General features: G+C 50.2%; 2 protein-coding genes across 2 annotated transcripts in view; one reads left to right on the top strand and one right to left on the bottom strand.

Moving 5' to 3' along the window:
• Positions 1 to 24,690, bottom strand: part of SPATA1 (spermatogenesis associated 1) — a 53,845-nt gene that overhangs the window by 17,062 nt on the left and 12,093 nt on the right. Inside the window, 3 exon segments of the mRNA XM_083157870.1 lie at positions 3,756 to 3,809; positions 5,269 to 5,386; positions 11,155 to 11,261. Coding sequence (XP_083013996.1) covers positions 3,756 to 3,809; positions 5,269 to 5,386; positions 11,155 to 11,261 — 279 coding nt within the window.
• Positions 20,418 to 22,589, top strand: LOC146027288 (uncharacterized). The gene is made up of 2 exons (XM_083158223.1): positions 20,418 to 21,039; positions 21,889 to 22,589. Exons 1-2 carry the CDS (start codon positions 20,623 to 20,625, stop codon positions 22,459 to 22,461), a joined length of 990 nt encoding a protein of 329 aa, XP_083014349.1. The 5' UTR covers positions 20,418 to 20,622; the 3' UTR covers positions 22,462 to 22,589.

Here is a 24,690-nt window from a genome sequence, read left to right as displayed (position 1 = left end):
CCTTCAATCCGCTTCTCCCTCCACCTGCCCACTCAATCCTATCCCCTCCAATATTATCCGTCGTCTCAGTCCGTCAGTCTGCTCTCACCTGGCTCACCTCTTTAATATTTCCCTATCCTCTGGGATCTTCCCTTCCTCCTTCAAACACGCTCTTGTCTCCCCAATTCTCAAAAAAACAAATCTGGACCCCAACTCTCCATCCAACTACAGGCCCATCTCCCTCCTCCCTTTTGCCTCCAAACTCCTAGAACGTCTGACCTATAATCGTCTCCTAAGCCACCTTACTGCTAACTCCATTCTAGACCCCCTCCAATCCGGGTTCCACCCTTTACATTCCACTGAAACTGCCCTGACCAAAGTCACTAACGATCTACTATCGGCTAAATCCAAAGGCCTCTTCTCTATCCTCATCCAGCTTGATCTGTCGGCTGCCTTTGACACTGTTGACCACCCTCTCCTGCTCAACACCCTCCGCTCCTTTGGCATCACTGGCACGGTCTTCTCCTGGTTCACCTCATACCTCTCTGATCGCTCCTTCTCCGTCTCCACTCCGAGCTCCTCCTCTCCTACTACCCCACAGCCAGTCGGTGTTCCCCAAGGGTCAGTCCTTGGCCATCTCCTCTTCTCCCTCTACACCACCTCTCTGGGCACCCTCATCAGCTCCTATGGTTTTCATTACCACCTTTATGCTGATGATACCCTAATCTATCTCTCCTCCCCCGACTTATCCCCATCATTCCTGTCCAAGGTCTCAGAATGCCTCACGGCCATCTCAGCCTGGATGACCCAACGCTTCCTGAAACTAAACATGGCTAAAACTGAACTTCTAATCTTCCATCCCCCGAACATCCCCTCTTCTCCCACTATCTCCATCAGCATTGGTGAAACCGAGATCACGTCCACCGACCAAACGCGCTGCCTCGGTGTCATCATTGACTCCTCCCTCTCTTTCACCCCCCACATTCGTGCTCTCTCACAGTCTTGCCGCTTTCACCTACGCAACATCTCACGCATCAGACCATTCCTCTCCACTGACGCGACCAAAATTCTCATTCACTCTCTTGTCATCTCCCGCCTTGACTACTGCAACATCCTTCTCTCTGGGCTACCCCTCACCCGCCTCGCACCTCTCCAATCCATTCTTAACGCTGCTGCTAGGCTCATCTTCCTCTCCCGCCGCTCTACCTCCGCCTCCCCCCTCTGTCTATCTCTTCACTGGCTCCCCATTCCTTTCCGAGTTCTCTTTAAACTCCTCACCACCACCTACAAGGCTCTCTCCTTCTCCACAGCTCCCTACCTCTCTTCACTGATCTCTATCCACACTCCCTCCCGTCCTCTTCACTCCATCGCTGACCGCCGACTGACCTCTCACCTAATCACCTCCTCCCACTCCCGTGTCCAAGATTTCTCTCGTGCTGCCCCCCTGCACTGGAACAACCTCCCGCCACCCATCAGGCTATCTGATTCCCTTACGTCCTTCAAGCGCTCCCTCAAAACCCACTTTTTTCGACTAGCCTATCCCTCCTCCTAACCTCTTTTGATCCTCCTATCCTGCCTCCGTTCCTACTTATCCTATTGTATTTCGTTCATCCACGCACCTATTTTTAGTATGTTAACTCTTATGAGCAGGGCCCTCCTTCCTCACGTACTCACCCTACCTCATTACCTCACCTGTGCTCCTGTCCTGTTCTTCCCTTCCTCTACTTCATCTTCAGTCTCCTTGACAATTTTGACACCTACTTCAGAACTGATGCTGATTTTAGTTCTACCAGCTATACCCCTATTTATACTGTATCTTTCAACACACCCTGTACGTTACCTTGTAATTTGTTTTTTTGTTTGCTATGTACGGCGCTGCGGACACTTTGCGGCGCCTTATAAATAAACGTACTACTACTACATAAAGTGGGCAGATCCCGCTCATTACCCCTGAGCCTGGTTTCTGCCAGGGCCGGAGAGATAAGCGGGAGGAAGGGGCCACAGAGGTATAACGCCCTGGTGACATCCAACTAGGGGCCGGAGAGATAAGGGGAAGGAAGGGGCCACAGAGGTATAATGCCCGGTGACATCCCACCAGGGGCCGGAGAGATAAGCGGGAGGAAGGGGCCACAGATGTATAATACACGGTGACATCCAACTAGGGGGCGGAGAGATAAGGGGAAGGAAGGGGGCACAGAGGTATAACGCCCGGGTGACATCCAACCAGGGGCCGGAGAGATAAGGGGAAGGAAGGGGGCACAGAGGTATAACGCCCTGGTGACATCCAACTAGGGGGCGGAGAGATAAGGGGAAGGAAGGGGGCACAGAGGTATAACACCCAATGACATCCCACCAGGGGCCGGAGAGATAAGGGGGAGGAAGAGGGTGCAGAGGGATAACACACGGTGACATCCCACCAGGGGCCGGAGAGATGAGCGGGAGGAAGGGGGTGCAGAGGTCGAACGCCCGGTGACATCCCACCAGGGGCCGGAGAGATAAGCGAGAGGAAGGGGGTGCAGAGATATAACGAACGGTGACATCCCACCAGGGGCCTGGAGAGATAAGGGGGAGGAAGGAGGCACAGAGGTTTAACACCCAGTGACATCCCACCAGGGGCCGGAGAGATTAGTGGGAGGAAGGGGGTGCAGAAGTATAACGCCCGGTGACATCCCACCAGGGGCCGGAGAGATAAGCGGGAGGAAGGGGGCACAAAGGTATAACGCACGGTGACATCCATCCAGGGGCCGGAGATATAAGCGGGAGGAAGGGGGTGCAGAGGGATAACGCCAGTGACATCCCACCAGGGGCCGGAGATATAAGCGGGAGGAAGGGGACACAAAGGTAAAACACCCGGGGACATCCCACCAGGGGCCGGAGAGATGAGCGGTAGGAAGGGGGTGCAGAGGGATAACGCACGGTGACATCCCACCAGGGGCCGGAGAGATGAGCGGGAGGAAGGGGGTGCAGTGAGATAACGCCAGTGACATCCCACCAGGGGCCGGAGAGATGAGCGGGAGGAAGGGGGTGCAGAGAGATAACGCCGGTGACATCCCACCAGGGGCCGGAGAGATGAGCGGGAGGAAGGGGGTGCAGAGAGATAACGCCAGTGACATCCCACCAGGGGCCGGAGAGATGAGCGGGAGGAAGGGGGTGCAGAGAGATAACGCCAGTGACATCCCACCAGGGGCCGGAGAGATGAGTGGGAGGAAGGGGGCGCAGAGGTATAACACCCGGTGACATCCCACCAGGGGCCGGAGAGATGAGTGGTAGGAAGGGGGCGCAGAGATATAACGCCCGGTGACATCCCACCAGGGGCCGGAGAGATGAGTGGTAGGAAGGGGGCGCAGAGGTATAACGCTCGGTGACATCCCACCAGGGGCCGGAGAGATGAGCGGGAGGAAGGGGGTGCAGAGAGATAACGCCGGTGACATCCTACCGCTGATGTCGCCGGCCCCTCGCTGCTGCCTCCCCATCACTATGCATGGAGCTGTACATAACATTACCAGATGGCTCCTCCCAGTGCGCATAGACACAAAAAACATGTGTCGACCTTTTCCATGTTGACCTTGTCACTGTCGAAGTAGTGCATGCTGACCTTTTGGTGTCGGCGTATTGACTGACAACCTAGACTTTGTCCTAGCCAAAAGCTCAGAGGCCACCATACCGGAACCGGCATGCACCATATTTACTATGGCGCATGTGCTAAGTATCCGATTCCAGTAGCGTATACCAGGGCGGGGTGCATGGGGCACACACAGTATATCACATGTACTCACATACGGAGGAGCAAACGCCTTCAGCTTCAGCTCCTGTTCCTGCTTCGCCTTTACCTGGGGTATAATACAATGACAGTGAGGAGCCGCAGGTACGTGATGTCACTAATCACAGTACGAGGGTGTATCAATCAGTACCTGTGTTGGAAGACAGGTGGCGCAATTCATTCAATTTGGCAGCAACAATTTCGGATGAGGGACCTGGTGCATTGTCGTGGTGGAAAAAACTAACCTATGAATCAATGTGAAAATTGGTATGGCGTTGTTTGTAAGATGGTAGCACACGGTAGTAATACCAACTATCCTCAGCAGCGCCACCTGTCTTCATACACAGGTACAGTACTTATTGCTCCACCCTCGTATATAGGTAAGTAGTACACCAAGGAGAGCGGCTGAAATCCAGTGGCCACCTATGCCATAATATACAGCCATGGCTCCCACTATATAACGCTATCGCAGGCATGACACTGATATATATTACATGTTACATAGAATATATTAGATACATTTCAGTATTGGCGTTCCATTACGTCAGGCATAGTCCAGTCTGACGCTGTATACAGCAATGTGCCCGTATAAGTTCTCATTACCGATGGTTGGTTCCTCTGCAGTGTCTATGTGTTGGCTCTGGTCACACCAATGCCACCTCCGTGATATGAAGGCAGAGGGATCGATTTACGGAATGGGAGACGTAATAGAGAGTAATGTCCGTAGATCCCCAGCTAATGTGCCAGGCGTGGGGGGGGGAGGCTGGAAGAGTTGCACGAGACACGTTACGCATCCCCTAGTTCTACGCAGCATTGCGCCGGACCATCGTCATCACTCAGGCACGCTTTATAGCAAGTGAGGCCCATACTCTGCTATTATCTAAGATTGCTATTACGGTGAATCTGCCTGTGTTGGATGTGAACACAGCCTCTACCGTCACATTTATATTTTTCAAAATGCAAAGCGTGTTTACCGCACCAGAAAGCCTGCGGGATCTAGTGATCACTCAGTGATCCGCATAGATCATGTCTAATAACCTTCTGTCATAGGCTGCTCACGTAATAATCACACAAATACCAGATCAAGTGACTGCTGGCATCATGGTACTGGGGCAATGCCACTGTAGCCTGCCAGGACCCACAGTCCGCTCCCTACGGAGACCGCCTCCGAGGAAGCCTCCGCTGTAATCATTAGAGAGTACAGGGACAGCACCGGGTGGAGAGGTTGTGTCCCAGGCTGGGCTATGTAGTGCAGCACCTGAAATAATAAGTGTGACTCCATATGGACACAGTCAGGACATGTGATCAGTGTGGCTTAGGTGACCACCGCGGGGTCAGGACCAATGTCTGCACCTCCCCGAACTTGGCAGTCAGCTGCACAGGCGGAAGTAGGGGGATGTAATTACTGAAATACAGACTGTGACTTTATATATATAATTGAAATCCATAATCCACAGCCTGTGGCGCAGATGGTGGCGTTACAGAGGGCGTGGGACACATGCATAGGGAACGGTTCTGGAGTCACTCACCACAGCAAGGCTGCTTCAAACGCACTTTAGGAACACAAACTTGTCCGTCAGAGCTTCTTCCCCGAGGAACTCGGCCAGGCTCTCCCGCAGCGTCCGCAGCCTCATGTCCGGCTGCGCCCTGAGACAGATTGTATATTTATCCCATGAGTATATGGCTGCAGTTTATGTCACACACGCTACAGACATGTCCTTACTGAAATTGCACAAAAGTCCCGTCTGCCTCACACCACAGTATCGGATACCGTGTTACGCATATTATAGGCCGGACATATGCCGACATTGCATAAATGTTAAAGTTAGGGATAGGCTAAAATAGTGAAAAATAAGATGTCAACATTTTACATGCCGACATTCTGGTATGGACATGTGATACTTCACCCGCGCTGAGGGTAAAGATGGCTGCATGAGAGGCCACTGTTTCCACACACAGCACAGTAAGGATATCCAGCCATGGGACTTACCACCCGCCCCACCCAAAACCACCAAGTACAAGCACACTGATTGGGCTGAGCCATTGTTTGGATCACACGTTATTGCTCTATATATTAAGGTTTGCAACACACCTGGTAGTAACACGGACATTCATACAACAATGGGCCGCACTCGGATTGCTCAGGGCCCCTGAGCCGCAGACGCCATTTCCAGTCAGACAAATGATATTACTAATGGCTTCTAAATGCTCCTCTCATGCATTTCTCCTCACTGGGCTCCCTGATAGCTGTCACCTATGGCTCCATACTGCAGCAGCGCTCCGGCTGTATGTATACATGCTGTCGGCTACCAATAAGCCTTATATGCCGGATGTTATCTCCTATGGCTCCATACTGCAGCAGCGCTCCGGCTATATGTATACATGCTGTCGGCTACCAATAAGCCTTATATGCCGGATGTTATCACCTATGGCTCCATACTGCAGCAGCGCTCCGGCTGTATGTATACATGCTGTCGGCTACCAATAAGCCTTATATGCCGGATGTTATCTCCTATGGCTCCATACTGCAGCAGCTCTCCGGCTATATGTATACATGCTGTCGGCTACCAATAAGCCTTATATGCCGGATGTTATCACCTATGGCTCCATACTGCAGCAGCGCTCCGGCTGTATGTATACATGCTGTCGGCTACCAATAAGCCTTATATGCCGGATGTTATCTCCCATGGCTCCATACTGCAGCAGCGCTCCAGCTGTATGTATACATGCTGTCGGCTACCAATAAGCCTTATATGCCGGATGTTATCTCCTATGGCTCCATACTGCAGCAGCTCTCCGGCTGTATGTATACATGCTGTCGGCTACCAATAAGCCTTATATGCCGGATGTTATCACCTATGGCTCCATACTGCAGCAGCGCTCCAGCTGTATGTATACATGCTGTCGGCTACCAATAAGCCTTATATGCCGGATGTTATCTCCTATGGCTCCATACTGCAGCAGCGCTCCGGCTATATGTATACATGCTGTCGGCTACCAATAAGCCTTATATGCCGGATGTTATCTCCTATGGCTCCATACTGCAGCAGCGCTCCGGCTATATGTATACATGCTGTCGGCTACCAATAAGCCTTATATGCCGGATGTATCTCCTATGGCTCTATACTGCAGCAGCGCTCCGGCTATATGTATACATGCTGTCGGCTACCAATAAGCCTTATATGCCGGATGTTATCTCCTATGGCTCCATACTGCAGCAGCGCTCCGGCTATATGTATACATGCTGTCGGCTACCAATAAGCCTTATATGCCGGATGTTATCTCCTATGGCTCCATACTGCAGCAGCGCTCCGGCTGTATGTATACATGCTGTCGGCTACCAATAAGCCTTATATGCCGGATGTATCTCCTATGGCTCTATACTGCAGCAGCGCTCCGGCTATATGTATACATGCTGTCGGCTACCAATAAGCCTTATATGCCGGATGTATCTCCTATGGCTCTATACTGCAGCAGCGCTCCGGCTATATGTATACATGCTGTCGGCTACCAATAAGCCTTATATGCCGGATGTATCTCCTATGGCTCTATACTGCAGCAGCGCTCCGGCTATATGTATACATGCTGTCGGCTACCAATAAGCCTTATATGCCGGATGTTATCTCCTATGGCTCCATACTGCAGCAGCGCTCCGGCTATATGTATACATGCTGTCGGCTACCAATAAGCCTTATATGCCGGATGTTATCACCTATGGCTCCATACTGCAGCAGCGCTCCAGCTGTATGTATACATGCTGTCGGCTACCAATAAGCCTTACATGCCTGATGTATCTCCTATGGCTCCATACTGCAGCAGCGCTCCGGCTATATGTATACATGCTGTCGGCTACCAATAAGCCTTATATGCTGGATGCAATTACCTCTGGCTCCATACTGCAGCAGCGCTCCGGCTATATGTATACATGCTGTCGGCTACCAATAAGCCATATATGCCGGATGTTATCACCTATGGCTCCATACTGCAGCAGCGCTCCGGCTGTATGTATACATGCTGTCGGCTACCAATAAGCCTTATATGCTGGTTGTATCTCCTATGGCTCCATACTGCAGCAGCGCTCCGGCTGTATGTATATATGCTGTCGGCTACCAATAAGCCTTATATGCCGGATGTTATCTCCTATGGCTCCATACTGCAGCAGCAGCGCTCCGGCTGTACGTATACATGCTGTCGGCTACCAATAAGCCTTATATGCCGGATGTTATCTCCTATGGCTCTATACTGCAGCAGCGCTCCGGCTATATGTATACATGCTGTCGGCTACCAATAAGCCTTATATGCCGGATGCGATCACCTATGGCTCTAGACTGCAGCAGCGCTCCGGCTATATGTATACATGCTGCCGGCTACCAATAAGCCTTATATGCCGGATGTATCTCCCATGGCTCTATACTGCAGCAGCGCTCCGGCTATATGTATACATGCTGCCGGCTACCAATAAGCCTTATATGCTGGTTGTATCTCCTATGGCTCCATACTGCAGCAGCGCTCCGGCTGTATGTATACATGCTGTTGGCTACCGATAAGCCTTATATGCCGGCTGCCATCACGTATGGCTCTATACTGCAGCAGCGCTCCGGCTGTATGTATACATGCTGTTGGCTACCGATAAGCCTTATATGCTGGATGTATCTCCTATGGCTCCATACTGCAGCAGCGCTCCTGCTATATGTATACATGCTGTCGGCTACCAATAAGCCTTATATGCCGGATGTTATCACCTATGGCTCCATACTGCAGCAGCGCTCCGGCTATATGTATACATGCTGTCGGCTACCAATAAGCCTTATATGCCGGATGTTATCACCTATGGCTCCATACTGCAGCAGCGCTCCGGCTATATGTATACATGCTGTCGGCTACCAATAAGCCTTATATGCCGGCTGCCATCACCTATGGCTCTATACTGCAGCAGCGCTCCGGCTGTATGTACTGTATACATGCTGTCGGCTACCAATAAGCCTTATATGCCGGATGTATCTCCTATGGCTCTATACTGCAGCAGCGCTCCGGCTATATGTATACATGCTGTCGGCTACCAATAAGCCTTATATGCCGGATGTTATCACCTATGGCTCCATACTGCAGCAGCGCTCCGGCTGTATGTATACATGCTGTCAGCTACCAATAAGCCTTATATGCCGGCTGCCATCACCTATGGCTCTATACTGCAGCAGCGCTCCGGCTGTATGTATACATGCTGTTGGCTACCGATAAGCCTTATATGCCGGATGTATCTCCTATGGCTCTATACTGCAGCAGCGCTCCGGCTATATGTATACATGCTGTCGGCTACCAATAAGCCTTATATGCCGGATGTTATCACCTATGGCTCCATACTGCAGCAGCGCTCCGGCTATATGTATACATGCTGTCGGCTACCAATAAGCCTTATATGCCGGCTGCCATCACCTATGGCTCTATACTGCAGCAGCGCTCCGGCTGTATGTATACATGCTGTTGGCTACCGATAAGCCTTATATGCCGGATGTATCTCCTATGGCTCTATACTGCAGCAGCGCTCCGGCTATATGTATACATGCTGTCGGCTACCAATAAGCCTTATATGCCGGCTGCCATCACCTATGGCTCCATACTGCAGCAGCGCTCCGGCTATATGTATACATGCTGTCGGCTACCAATAAGCCTTATATGCCGGATGTTATCTCCCATGGCTCTATACTGCAGCAGCGCTCCAGCTGTACGTATACATGCTGTCAGCTACCAATCAGTCTATGGTATCACCTATGGCTCCATACTGCAGCAGTGCTCCGGCTGTACGTATACATGCTGTCGGCTACCAATAAGCCTTATATGCTGGATGTTATCTCCTATGGCTCCATACTGCAGCAGCGCTCCGGCTGTATGTATACATGCTGTCGGCTACCAATAAGCCTTATATGCCGGATGTTATCACCTATGGCTCCATACTGCAGCAGCGCTCCGGCTATATGTATACATGCTGTCGGCTACCAATAAGCCTTATATGCCGGATGTTATCACCTATGGCTCCATACTGCAGCAGCGCTCCGGCTATATGTATACATGCTGTCGGCTACCAATAAGCCTTATATGCCGGCTGCCATCACCTATGGCTCTATACTGCAGCAGCGCTCCGGCTGTATGTATACATGCTGTCGGCTACCAATAAGCCTTATATGCCGGATGTTATCTCCTATGGCTCCATACTGCAGCAGCGCTCCGGCTCTACGTATACATGCTGCCGGCTACCAATAAGCCTTATATGCCGGATGTTATCTCCTATGGCTCCATACTGCAGCAGCGCTCCGGCTATATGTATACATGCTGTCGGCTACCAATAAGCCATATATGCCGGATGTTATCTCCTATGGCTCTATACTGCAGCAGCACTCCGGCTGTATGTATACATGCTGTCGGCTACCAATAAGCCTTATATGCCGGATGTATCTCCTATGGCTCTATACTGCAGCAGCGCTCCGGCTATATGTATACATGCTGTCGGCTACCAATAAGCCTTATATGCCGGATGTTATCTCCTATGGCTCCATACTGCAGCAGCGCTCCGGCTATATGTATACATGCTGTCGGCTACCAATAAGCCTTATATGCTGGTTGTATCTCCTATGGCTCCATACTGCAGCAGCGCTCCGGCTGTACGTATACATGCTGTCGGCTACCAATAAGCCTTATATGCCGGATGTTATCTCCTATGGCTCCATACTGCAGCAGCGCTCCGGCTATATGTATACATGCTGTCGGCTACCAATAAGCCTTATATGCTGGTTGTATCTCCTATGGCTCCATACTGCAGCAGCGCTCCGGCTGTACGTATACATGCTGTCGGCTACCAATAAGCCTTATATGCTGGATGTTATCTCCTATGGCTCCATACTGCAGCAGCGCTCCGGCTGTATGTATACATGCTATCGGCTACCAATAAGCCTTATATGCCGGATGTTATCTCCTATGGCTCCATACTGCAGCAGCGCTCCGGCTGTATGTATACATGCTGTCGGCTACCAATAAGCCTTATATGCCGGATGTTATCACCTATGGCTCCATACTGCAGCAGCGCTCCGGCTATATGTATACATGCTGCCGGCTACCAATAAGCCTTATATGCCGGATGTTATCACCTATGGCTCCATACTGCAGCAGCGCTCCGGCTGTATGTATACATGCTGTCGGCTACCAATAAGCCTTATATGCCGGATGTTATCACCTATGGCTCCATACTGCAGCAGCGCTCCGGCTGTATGTATGTATATAGGTAGGTAGGGGGCAGACAGGTGTGCAGGGCTGAGAACAGGGTATTTGGGGCTAGATAGGTGGACACAGATAGCAGACAGATAACCGGGCGTTACGTCATGGGGGTCCCATTAGCCAAGGGCACATGTAGAAAATTGTGTCACCTTATGAATCCGAGTGAAATGAATCGCCAGATCACATCGGTGGGGACCTTGTTCAGCTTAGGGTTCCAAACATCCTCGGGTACGATATAGACGTGAAGCTCTATCAGCTGCAATAAAGAAAAGCATCATATTAAACACGCCAATGCCTGGATACGTACAGGTCAGAGTAGGCCAATCAGGTCCCAGCGGGATCGCCACGTTCTACTGTCTCCATTACTTCACTGTCTATTACCCATCCAATAAGATACTGTATTGCTGGGACTAGCCACAGACTGGGCCGGCACCAGGATTATTCCCTGGTCCCTTCAGATCAGTGTAGGGACTGTCTATGATATGCACATTGTTATTACATAAATGTAGACCACAGATTATCATTCCCCTATTACCAGCCAGAGGCGTAATTCTGAAAGGCAATGGAGTCATCTGCCGCTGGGCTCATGCTCCCTAGGGGGCACCTCTCCTCCCTGTGAAATTGAATTAGTTAATTGAAAGCCATCAATATCACTTCTGTGGCTGACTCCCCCTCCCAGCAGAACAATAGATGTCACTCTCTCTCTCTACGTAACATCACACCCTGTATTAGAACCCATGACCTGTACCACTAGAAGCAGACACCTTACTGATCGAGCTGTTTGCTCCTGCGTAGGGCTCCTCCCATTTCTAGCTATATGAAGTTACTACACCACATAGCTCTTCCTAATAGTAATGATTTTGTACTAACAATTATACATAGTAAAGATCTGCAAAATTACAGAGCAGGAGCGGTGAGGTGTCTGACTCCAGTGAGACAGGTCACAGGTTCTAAGCAATGTTATATAAATGATAATATGAATAAATGTGGTGCAATGTTACAAAATATTGTGTATATATATATACATATATATATATATATATATATATATATATATATATATATACACATACACACACACACACACACACACACACACATATAAACATAGGCGTGCGCACATTGAGTGTTAGGGGTGCACAGGCACCCCCTAATGCTGTGCCCATCCTTATGAACACCTTCCTGCCACTAGCAATACAAGCATTACCTCTTAACAAATACTTTTGATTTTTAGAACTGTATTTCAATTAAAGGAGCACTCATCAATCAATGATGTGTGTTTGGCATTGTTACTTGTACTAGAGACCATTGTCATATCACTACATACCTGCACCATCCATATATGTTTTTTATGTGACTTTATTTGCATGTTCTGTTACACAGAGTAATTAGAAGATTAAATCTGAAATAGGCAGGAGATTATAGTGTGACTGAGAAACATTTTATACTGTAGTGAGTGTCAATAGATGATGGTAGACATCTGCTAGGCGATGTTAGACACACCCAATGGGCGATGTTAGACATGCCCTATAGGTGGTGCTAGGCCCACCACTTTGATGGTGCACCCCTACTAAAATGTGCTGCGCACGCCTATATATATATAAACATATTTGTATAAGGTGGTGTGCTGGGAGGGGGGCACCAATATTTATCTTGCCCCCGGGCAAATGGGATGGACTCAGGCCACTGTCACCAGTCATTTGATCCCAGTGTTGGAAAATAGTCACGGTCATCAGAGCAGCCGCTATTGTCAATGTGTCTGAATGATGAGATTTGTCCATGTTCCAGTCTTTCGGGACAACTGAACTTGTGCAAGTGGCGTAACAATGCTGCCGCTGCCCAAGTGGTTGCGCAGGGGGGGGGGGGGCATCCAGCGGTCACTACAGATTCCAGGCCATCCGCATGGAATGTGCTGAAAATGGCCCACCAAAAATGGCCATTGCCTTGGAGAAGACAGATGCTAGAAGTCCTACTGGACCTCTGGCATCGGTGCGTACGTCGCTACATGGAAGTGCTGGATTCCAGGAATACAACTGCAAGCAAGAAACCTCTGACAACAAGCATGAAACCCCTGGCAATGTGTCATTGCCAGGGGTTTCATGCTTATTGTCAGGGGTTTCTCTATGCTTGTTGACAGGGGTTTCTATCCCTGTCAACAAGCATAGCAAAACCCCTGCTAACGAACACTGAAACCCCTGCCAACGAGCACTGAAACCCCTGGCAACAAGCATGAAACCCCTGGCAACAAGCATGAAACCCCTGGCAAAAAGCATGAAACCCCTGGCAAAAAGCATGTAGATAAAACCAATTATCATTAATGTATAAGGGGGCACAAGAAACTTTTTGCTAAAATTTATAGTTACGCCGCTGCCCTGTGCTCCCTCCTCCGCCGCCCTGTGCTCCCTCCTCCGCCGCTGCCCTGTGCTCCCTCCTCCGCCGCTGCCCTGTGCTCCCTCCTCCGCCGCTGCCCTGTGCTCCCTCCTCCGCCGATGCCCTGTGCTCCCTCCTCCGCCGCTGCCCTGTGCTCCCTCCTGTCAGAGAAGTATGGATCCCACATTAGAAGGAGTAATCTGTACGTCAGTAAGATCTGTGGACCGGAATCTGCATCATATGAGCTAACGTATTGTCTTACTGGAGGCGGCACATGGTCAGACTTTTGTTGCGGTAATGTAAGCTTTTGCTTAGGAAGAGTTTTTGGCTTTATCTCAGGTGAATATAACGTGTTAGACGTAAGGATTGTTGGATCAGGCAATATTGCACCCGTCTCTGGGAAGGGCCCCTATTTGTATAGATAGCCAGATAAGAGTTATTGTGCAGAAGAAATAATGGGGCATGGTCCGTCTACAAGTAGGGTGATTCCCCTAAATACTCCGGCTGATGTGCTGCAGCGGGAGCATGGGGCAATTCCCCTAAATGCTCCGGCTGATGTGCTGCAGCGGGAGCATGGGGCGATTCGCCTAAATGCTTCGGCTGATGTGCTGCAGCGGGACCATGGGGCGATTCCCCTAAATGCTCCGACTGATGTGCTGCAGCGGGGAGCATGGGGCGATTCCCTAAATGCTCCGGCTGATGTGCTGCAGCGGGAGCATGGGGCAATACCCCTAAATACTCCGGCTGCTGCAGCGGGAGCATGGGGCGATACCCCTAAACAGTCCGGCTGATGTGCTGCAGCGGAAGCATGGGGCGATTCATCTAAATACTCCGGCTGATGTGATGCAGCGGGAGCATGGGGCGATTCACCTAAATACTCCGGCTGATGTGCTGCAGCGGGAGCATGGGGCGATTGCCCTAAATACTCCGGCTGATGTGCTGCAGCGGGAGCATGGGGCGATTGCCCTAAATACTCCGGCTGATGTGCTGCAGCGGGAGCATGGGGCGATTGCCCTAAATACTCCGGCTGATGTGATGCAGCGGGAGCATGGGGCGATACCCCTAAATACTGCAGCGGTAGCATGGGGCGATTGTCCTAAATACTCCGGCTGATGTGATGCAGCGGGAGCATGGGGCGATACCCCTAAATACTGCAGCGGGAGCATGGGGCGATTGTCCTAAATACTCCGGCTGATGTGATGCAGCGGGAGCATGGGGCGATTCCCCTAAATACTCCGGCTGATGTGATGCAGCGGGAGCATACTCCGGCTGATGTGATTAAGCGGGAGCATGGGGCGATTCCCCTAAATACTCCGGCTGATGTGCTGCAGCGGGAGCATGGGGCCATACCCCTAAATACTCCGGCTGATGTGCTGCAGGGGGAGCATGGGGCCATACCCCTAAATACTCCGGCTGATGTGCTGCAGCGGGAGCATGGGGCCATACCCCTAAATACTCAGGCTGATGTGATGCAGCGGAAGCATGGGGCGATTCCCCTAAATACTCCGGCTGATGTGATGCAGCGGAAGCATGGGGCGATTCCCCTAAATACTCCGGCTGATGCGATGCAGCGGAAGCATGGGGCGATTCCCCTAAATACTCCGGCTGATGCGATGCAGCGAGAGCATGGGGCCATACCCCTAAATACTCCGGCTGATGTGATGCAGCGGGAGCATGGGGCCATACCCCTAAATACTCCGGCTGATGTGATGCAGGCGGAAGCATGGGGCCATACCCCTAAATACTCCGGCTGATGTGATGCAGCGGAAGCATGGGGCCATACCCCTAAATACTCCGGCTGATGTGATGCAGCGGAAGCATAGGGCCATTCCCCTAAATACTCCGGCTGATGTGATGCAGCGGGAGCATGGGGCGATACCCCTAAATACTCCGGCTGATGTGCTGCAGCGGAAGCATGGGGCGATACCCCTAAATACTCCGGCTGATGTGCTGCAGCGGAAGCATGGGGCCATACCCCTAAATACTCCGGCTGATGTGCTGCAGCGGGAGCATGGGTCCATACCCCTAAATACTCCGGCTGATGTGCTGCAGCGGGAGCATGGGTCCATACCCCTAAATACTCCGGCTGATGTGCTGCAGCGGGAGCATGGGGCCATACCCCTAAATACTCCGGCTGATGAGCTGCAGCGGGAGCATGGGGCCATACCCTTAAATACTCCGGCTGATGCGCTGCAGCGGGAGCATGGGGCGATTCCCCTAAATACTCGGCGGATGCGCTGCAGCGGGAGCATGGGGCGATTCCCCTAAATACTCCGGCGGATGCGCTGCAGCGGGAGCATGGGGCGATTCCCCTAAATACTCCGGCTGATGCGCTGCAGCGGGAGCATGGGGCGATACCCCTAAATACTCCGGCTGATGTGCTGCAGCGGGAGCATGGGGCGATTGCCCTAAATACTCCGGCTGATGTGCTGCAGCGGGAGCATGGGGCGATTGCCTAAATACTCCGGCTGATGTGCTGCAGCGGGAGCATGGGGCGATTGCCCTAAATACTCCGGCTGATGTGCTGCAGCGGGAGCATGGGGCGATTGCCCTAAATACTCCGGCTGATGTGCTGCAGCGGGAGCATGGGGTGATTGCCCTAAATACTCCGGCTGATGTGCTGCAGCGGGAGCATGGCGCGATTGCTGTGAAATATCTGATACAATGGAATAAGAGAACACAGGCGTCTCTCACCTTCCCCCTCACAGGAACTTTCCATAGAGATATTTTAAATAATCTACGAAAGAAGTTGAATAACTGTGATGAGTGGAAATCTTTTTTTTTCTGGGAATCGGAGTCTGTTTCCCTGTTACCCCAATCTGAAGGTTCTCCACCTTATGTGGCACATACTGTGGTTCTGGGAACAGATGGGGATGGTGAGGGGGAGGAGGTATTGTATCCGTCCCCCTATCAGGTATTGGGCGGTCCGCGGGGAGGGGCGAACATGTCCCGCATCACTGCTGCTGCTCCTCCATCCCCACCCCCTGGTGGCGCTGCCTGGTCTCTGGATTATTCTGCAACACATGCACCAGGTTTAGTCGCAGCACCTCTGGCAGAGGGGAGAGATCAGCGGGTGGCGCCACTGACTTCTACTCCGTTACCTGGTGACGTGTCGCCTCGGCCCCTGAAACCTGTGGGGCTCCTTGCAGCCCCTCCGGCAGGTGGTCGAGAGGAGGTTGTCATGGACCCCATGCATGTCCCCTGGATGGCATCTGACCTTAGAGCCCTCGCAGAAAAGATGCCAGACCCACGAAAGGACCCCATTGCGGCTTGGGATCACATAGTCTAAGCTAAAACCATCCACAATCCGACACACAGGGATCCGTCACAGCTATTATCCGCTGTGCTGAAACCACATGATTACACAGTGCTAGCACAGCACTGGGCGGTCACTGGGAACGACAGAGGGGTAGAGGTTACATGGCCACATTACAAAATGCTTTCACCAAGACTTTCCCTGCAATGACAGACTGCACACAAATAATCGGCATTGCCCAAAATCCACAAGAATCGGTGGCAGACTTTACCGTCAGGTTCTTTAACATGGTGCAATGCCACAGCGGTATACCAGATATACAGGGAAAACGCAGACCTGGCGCCCGTGTTAGTTACATTCTATGTCGGGGGACTGAGGAGACCTATACAGTCCAGACACCGGACTGGAGGACTCGGACTATGAGCGACATTACTAAGTGGTGCCGACACCACGAGAATAATCTGTCTGAGGAGGACGCAAATAGACAAAAAGACTAATAACCGCACAAATCAGAGCAGCGGAGGTCACAATACAGCGGGCGACCAATCAGGACCACAGGGAGAGGAGATCCGCATCTCAGAACAGGGTCAGATGCTACAACTGTCAGGGAGCAGGACACCTGTCTTATGACTGTAACAGACCCCCCAGGCTGAGGAGACATGGGCGGGGTAACAGGAAGGGTGGGAAGCCCACAGGGGGAACTAACTGACATGAGGCGGTGGAGGGGGCTCATGTGCGGGCTCCGATCGGGCCTCTCCTCCCTAGGGGGTGCAGTAGTGTACTGCACATGTGCAAACCCCGGTACCAAACGGCTTCGGCAATTTACACACTCGTTGGGTGGTTCGTTGCAGGGAGGGAGGGCCGGGCGGACGGACGGACGGGGGAACGCAGGTGGGCCGATGCCTGCCGGGGCTGACATTTCATCACGGCGGACACTGACGGAAATAAAAGTCAGCTCAGACTGAATGCGAGGGGATAGACATCCCCCAGGTCACCATGGTCTGACCCATGCTTCTAAAACTGGGCCTCCAGGCAATCACTAGGTCCACAATCAAAACGTCAACATGGTCAAAAAGTTGACAGTGAAAAGGTCGACATGAGGTTTTGTTTATTTTGCTTTTGTAGGAAACTGACTTGTTCATATTTCACCATCCACGTGGCCATAGCGTTAGGGCTATTTCACAGGATCCGGTTCCTGCCGGGTGGCGAAACTCCGCACAGCCAAATCCCGTGCCGCATATGTAGCACCCCAGTGGGTTGCTAATCACTATAAACTGACATTTTGAGTATCTGCTAAGGCAGTGGTAGGCAACCCTAGCCCTCGAGAGCTACCAACAGTGCACATTTTCCAGACAACCTAGCTGCTGCACAGCTGCACTCATTAATCAGTGATACATTTTAAAAGATCCACAGATGGAGCTAATTAGCTCACTTGTGATTCTGTGAGGAGACCTGCAAAACATGCACTGTTGGTAGCTCTCGAGGACTAGGGTTGGCTAACCAGGCCTAAGGTATGGAGCACTGAGGGTAAATTGAGTGCAGGCCCCTTTAATGCTATCAGCAGGGGCGGGATCAACCCAGCAGGATGATTGACAGCTGTGAAGAAAAGGTAGCTGTATTGGCTAACAGAGTGTGGGGTCAAGAGGTGAAGCTTGGGAGAGAGAGAGAGAGAGAGAGAGAGAGAGAGAGAGAGAGAGAGAGAGAGAGAGAGAGAGAGAGAGAGAGAGAGAGAGAGAGAGAGAGAGAGAGAGAGAGAGAGAGAGAGAGAGAGAGAGAGAGAGAGAGAGAGAGAGAGAGAGAGAGAGAGAGAGAGAGAGAGAGAGAGAGAGAGAGAGAGAGAGAGAGAGGAGAGAGAGAGAGAGAGAGAGAGAGAGAGAGAGAGAGAGAGAGAGAGAGAGAGAGAGAGAAGAGAGAGAGAGAGAGAGAGAGAGAGAAGAGAGAGAGAGAGAGAGAGAGAGAGAGAGAGAGAGAGAGAATAACAATAGCGATAAAAGTGCTACTGAGTGGGACACAGTGGAAATAACTGCTAACAGCAGCAGCAGCAAGGAGCAAAGACACACAGAGCCCCATGTGCTCAGAGGAGACCCTGCAGAGAGGGACAGCATGCAGAGTGGAGGACACTGTAACAGCCTGTACCAGCAACATCCAATAAAGCGTGAGTCTGACTATAACACCCCTGTGTAACAGTGTGCTCCCCACTAGATCCAAGTTTGCACCACTCACCCCAACTCCAGTATTAACAGAGGAAAGAATCCACAGAGAGCTCAGGCAAAAGATAGCTCCTGGCTATAGAAGTGTGTCCCCTGTCAGACCCCCCAGCAGAGTATAACAGGACTGCCCTAAAAAGACTGTAACCTTTATAAAAGGATATCTCAGTAGACTGTGAATGAGGGGACTTCATTTAACCCCTTCATGCTGGAAGCTGCTTTGAATGTGGGATTCAGCATTAACCAAGCCCTGTCTAAGGATTTGAGAACAACTAAATGAGTTGGACTGTTTTCAGTTAGCAAACCTATTGCAAGACTCTCAGCCACTGACCCCCAAATAAAGACTGTGCTTTACTGCTGACTGAGCCAACCTGAAGAGACTGTAATGCTGGGTACACACCAGGACGACTAGGGCCCGATTCTGTCAATTTAGATCCAATTCCGACCGGTTGTATGCAGATTGTATGTACTATCGTGTGTTTTTGACATTTATTTGATCCGATTCCGATCCAATGCGCGTTCACGCCGCTCGTTTGGTCGCATCTTTGGTCCTACGTGCTGCAGGTAGGATCCGTCAATCCCAGGCCGACCGACCGTCAATCGTATGCAGATCGTGAGTGTTTTTTGCCGCCTCCGTCGTCCGTCCGTCGGTGCGTCCGTCGTTTGATCCAGCCTATTTGAGTGGCATTTCCTAAACACTCCCCCGGCGCCATGTTTTTCCACATAGCAAACAGCGCTGGCGCAGCAGTTGGACTCTCCTTCTTGTCTCATCTCCCAGAACAACAACCTGGTATGTTTGCACTCCCAATGCTCTTCTATGCATGCCCACTGTTGCCACCAATGTATATAGTGTGTATAAAGCACTGGTTTGGCAACCGTGCACCCGACCATGTCACTGTTTTTTTTGGGTGGGCCCCATGTGTGTGTGTATACATATAACCAATGTCCACCATTGCAGTATTCCAAGCACTCCTCTCTGCTAGGCCCCATTCACCTGTGTGTGTGTGTGTGTTTGTGTATATATAGATATATATACATAAACCATTGTCCACCATTGCAGTATTCCATGCACTCCTCTCTGCTAGGCCCCATTCACCTGTGTGTGTGTGTGTTTGTGTATATATAGATATATATACATAAACCATTGTCCACCATTGCAGTATTCCATGCACTCCTCTCTGCTAGGCCCCATTCACCTGTGTGTGTGTGTGTTTGTGTATATATAGATATATATACATAAACCATTGTCCACCATTGCAGTATTCCATGCACTCCTCTCTGCTAGGCCCCATTCACCTGTGTGTGTGTGTGTTTGTGTATATATAGATATATATACATAAACCATTGTCCACCATTGCAGTATTCCATGCACTCCTCTCTGCTAGGCCCCATTCACCTGTGTGTGTGTGTGTTTGTGTATATATAGATATATATACATAAACCATTGTCCACCATTGCAGTATTCCATGCACTCCTCTCTGCTAGGCCCCATTCACCTGTGTGTGTGTGTGTTTGTGTATATATAGATATATATACATAAACCATTGTCCACCATTGCAGTATTCCATGCACTCCTCTCTGCTAGGCCCCATTCACCTGTGTGTGTGAATAGCAATCTGCACAATAAAATGTATAGTGGTTTTCATAAAAGTTTATTAACATTTTAAATACTTAAAACATAAGAACTAGGTAAACTGGTAACTATAACTATAAAAATTTAAATATGAAACAAAACATGGGTATAACTATAACAACTAAAATGGTTTTATCTTTTTACAGTCCCAATGTCCAACGCAAAGGAACAAGAGTTTCTTGAAGGGTTTATTGAAAAATATCGTTCACACGAATGCCTGTGGCGAACAAAATCCAAGGAGTATTCAAACAAAATGAAAAGAAACCAAGCCTTGGAGGACTTGGCACGCTACAGTCTTCCATTTCACCCAGAGGCCAATGTTGAATGGGTGAGGAAACGCATCCAGAATCTGCGCACGGTGTTCTTAAAGGAACACAAGAAGGTGGAGGCTGCAAAGAAGTCTGGTGCTGGAGTCGACGAGATGTATCAAACATCGCTCTGGTACTATGACCGGTTGACATTCACCCTCAGCCAGGAGTCGATGAGGACAGGAGTAGTCCTTATGGTAGAACATGAAAACCAAGAAGTCACGGCGCAGGAGGAGGAGGAGAATTCGCAGTCTGCATCGGTGAGTCTATTTTTTGGCTATCTAATTGATTCCTCCTGCCAATCCACAGCCCCCTCCCCATTAAAGTAGGCCATGTACTCTTCCCTCACCTGTTTGGCTCGTGCACTCCCTGTAGTGTTGTGTTGGGGTTTGCAAGGAGGATATCTGCACTACCTCCTCTGGCAGTTCTTGGTCTTCTTGGAGTGCTGTGCCTGTAGCCCTTTGCTGTGTGGCTTTTCTGCGGAGCAAATTGTGCAGGACACAGCACGCCGTGACAACCCAGTCAATTTTGTCCACCCTCAGGTTAATGGCAGTGTGGAAAATGCGAAACCGGCTTGCCAGGATGCCAAAAGCATTTTCCACAACACGCCGTGCCCTGGATAGCCTGTAGTTAAAGATCCTTTTGTCATGGTTCAACCCCCTTTGCGCATATGGCTTCATGACATGCTCGTGCAGGCCAAAAGCCTCGTCAGCCACAAAAACAAAGTTAAGCCCCTGTTTAGTTTCCTGGACAGACGGCAAGTGAAGGGTGTTCGCTATGAGCCTTTCGTAGAACTTTGTGTCCTTGAAAGTGCCACCATCCGATGCACGGCCATTCCTTCCTACATCCAGGAAGATAAACTCATAGTTCGCATTAACAACAGCCATTAGTACAATGCTAAAATAGCCCTTGTAATTAAAATAGTAGGAACCACTATTGATAGGCTGGGCTATGCGGACATGTTTGCCATCAATGGCTCCACCGCAATTTGGGAAGTTCCATCGCTGTTCAAACTCCTCTGCGATGACTTTCCATTCATTCACGCTGGTAGGGAACTGAAATTAGAAGTAAATAGAATTGATTAGTAAACATGTTCAATTTTTTTACAGCTTGGTGACTACCCACCTGCAACCCCAGACCTATCTGTCCTATCTGAGAATGCATGCACATCGAACGAAGTTCCTACTCCGGCACGCACTCCGCCACCCACCCTGGAACCCACTCCACCACTCCCCCGTGCCAAAAAAATGCGTGGCAAAGGAAAAAAAGGAGAAGCAGCGGCACATGAAGAATTTATGATGCGGGCACATCAAGTCCTGCAAAGAAACCCGGACAAACATGACAACTACTTCACTTATGTGGCAGAGTGTGTTCGCAACATGGCTCCTAACCAGCAACTTACTTTTGAAAAGTTATGCATGGAGTTGGTGTATAATGGCAGTTTAGGGTATCTCAACAGTGGCACTAAAATAGTTGGCATTGGTAGTGCACCAGACACACCACTGTCATTAGAATCACCAGTGCCTACTCCGCCTGCCACCGTAGCAGGCCAGTCGAGCACAATTCCAACACATACCCAGTCAACACCTACACAGCCTTCTCAACCCCCCCAGTACCGTCAATTCTACAGTTCTTTACTGATAGAAGATCCAGAGTGTCCTGTTTTTGAGGATCTGTCTTAAAAAATAGGCTACTTTATCATTTACCATCGACATGGTCTCAGCTGCAGGTATGTGATGGCCACTGCTCACATGGCGTATGGCGCACATCAATGGGGCCGGGACCATTGCATCTGCGCCATGCGCCATGTGGGCCGCAGCCTTTACATATCTGCAGCAGACATCCTCTGCCACACAAGGGCCACAGTGTGTATTTTTGTTTATTTATATGCTGCTACCTGTACCTGCATTACCAGAGGGAGAACAGGATTCTCCTCAATCTGGATAGCAAACTCCATTTATTGCCCTTTTTTCTTTGCCAATAGTATGGGGTACTGTGCGGCAGACATGGTCTCAGCTGCAGGTATGTGATGGCCACTGCTCACATGGCGTATGGCGCACATCAATGGGGCCGGGACCATTGCATCTGCGCCATGCGCCATGTGGGCCGCAGCCTTTACATATCTGCAGCAGACATCCTCTGCCGCACAGTACCTTATCCCTACTGTTGTAAGGGCATGTTCCAGAAGTTACCAGAGTGTGTTTTTTTTGTTTATTTATATGCTGCTACCTGTACCTGCATTACCAGAGGGAGAACAGGATTCTCCTCAATCTGGATAGCAAACTCCATTTATTGCCCTTTTTTCTTTGCCAATAGTATGGGGTACTGTGCGGCAGACATGGTCTCAGCTGCAGGTATGTGATGGCCACTGCTCACATGGCGTATGGCGCACATCAATGGGGCCGGGACCATTGCATCTGCGCCATGCGCCATGTGGGCCGCAGCCTTTACTTATCTGCGGCAGACATCCTCTGCCACACAGTAGCCCGTACTTATTGGGAAAGTTTAAACTGGGTCATACATACTTAAATCTTTATATATAGTGTGTGTTTTTGTACAATATCTTTTATATATGGTATTATAATATATTTGTGTTGACACAATCTATTTACTATTTTACATGTTTTAACCATGAAAGGCCTAAAAAACCTGTTTCTGTCCTAGGCCTAAATTATAAATAAAAATATTTTGTTTGCACAATAAAGTGTACAGTGTATATTTCATCCTTACCTTGCAATACTGGTACTGCAGCACCTTCACAATGGCTTTGCAGGTCTCCGGGATGATGAGGCCCAAAGCTTGCGGGGAGATGAGGGATCCAAACTTTAGGTCAGCAAGAGACCGTCCTGTCGCCAGAAACCTCAGGGTCACCACCAGCCGTTCCTCAGCAGGGATAGCCATGCGATACTTGGTATCCTGCTTCTCGATGTGGGGAGTCACCAGACGCAGCAATTCCTGGAATGTGGCATCATCCATCCTCAAGAAGTTACGAAAATCGTCTGGGTTATTCTCCCTGATGTCCCTGAGCAGTGGCATGTGCGAACGAGTCTGACGCTGAAGTAGCCACTGCTTTGTCCAGCATGATCTTTCTCTCCTGCGCTGGGCTCTCTGACGCCTGAGCTTCAAAACTGCATAATAGAGCAGGTACTGTTGCTGGTGACTACCCATCACTGCATTCTCCATAGTGCAGGGTTAAAAGACACTTTGTAATGGCAGGCAAAACAAAGTAATGTGTAAATAGCTATGTCCAGCAGGTATAAACCAAGCCTCACTAGTAACAAAGCAGAAATACACTGGTTTAAAATGGCTGCTGCTATTCCTATCCCCCTCTGCTAGTCCTCCCCCTCTGCTAGTCCAGCCCCTTCATTACAATTTCAAAGGCCCATCTGACGACGGTCGCATGTGTTCTTGCAAAAAAAACAAAAACCAGCGATCCGACCGTCTTAACGACCATCGCGGGCACATCGGGATCGGATCTAGATCGTTCCGCAAAAAAACCCACAATTTTTGCTAATCGTTTGCTGGGGACTGCCTGGGAGCTCCCGGGAAGTCCAAGGGAAATCGTTCCATGGTCGTCTATCGGTCGTGAACGACGGTGGTCGTCCTGGTGTGTACCCTACATTACACATCATTTGATCTGCAGGATCATTACAAGGAATAGTGACTATTGAGTTGTATCTGGGTACCCAGTAGTAGGATGATATAGCAGAGTCTAGTTAATGTATACAGCTATTGCACATAATAGTAAGTGTATTGTGAAGAGAAGTTTGCATATATTGCAGGTACACAGATTGTGTTACAAGAATTGAATTGTTCATCGGATTGGATATATTGTACTCTTCCGCTAAAGATGTGTACAGAAGTGTGCAGTGCTTTGTTCGCTTGATACCATAATTGCCGTTATTACTGAA

This window comes from Crinia signifera, chromosome 8, assembly GCF_055691185.1.
Source record: "Crinia signifera chromosome 8, ASM5569118v1, whole genome shotgun sequence".
Classification (NCBI taxonomy): domain Eukaryota; kingdom Metazoa; phylum Chordata; class Amphibia; order Anura; family Myobatrachidae; genus Crinia; species Crinia signifera.
The sequence above is the reverse complement of the archived record's forward strand: the minus strand, read 5'-3'. Positions and strand labels throughout refer to the sequence as shown.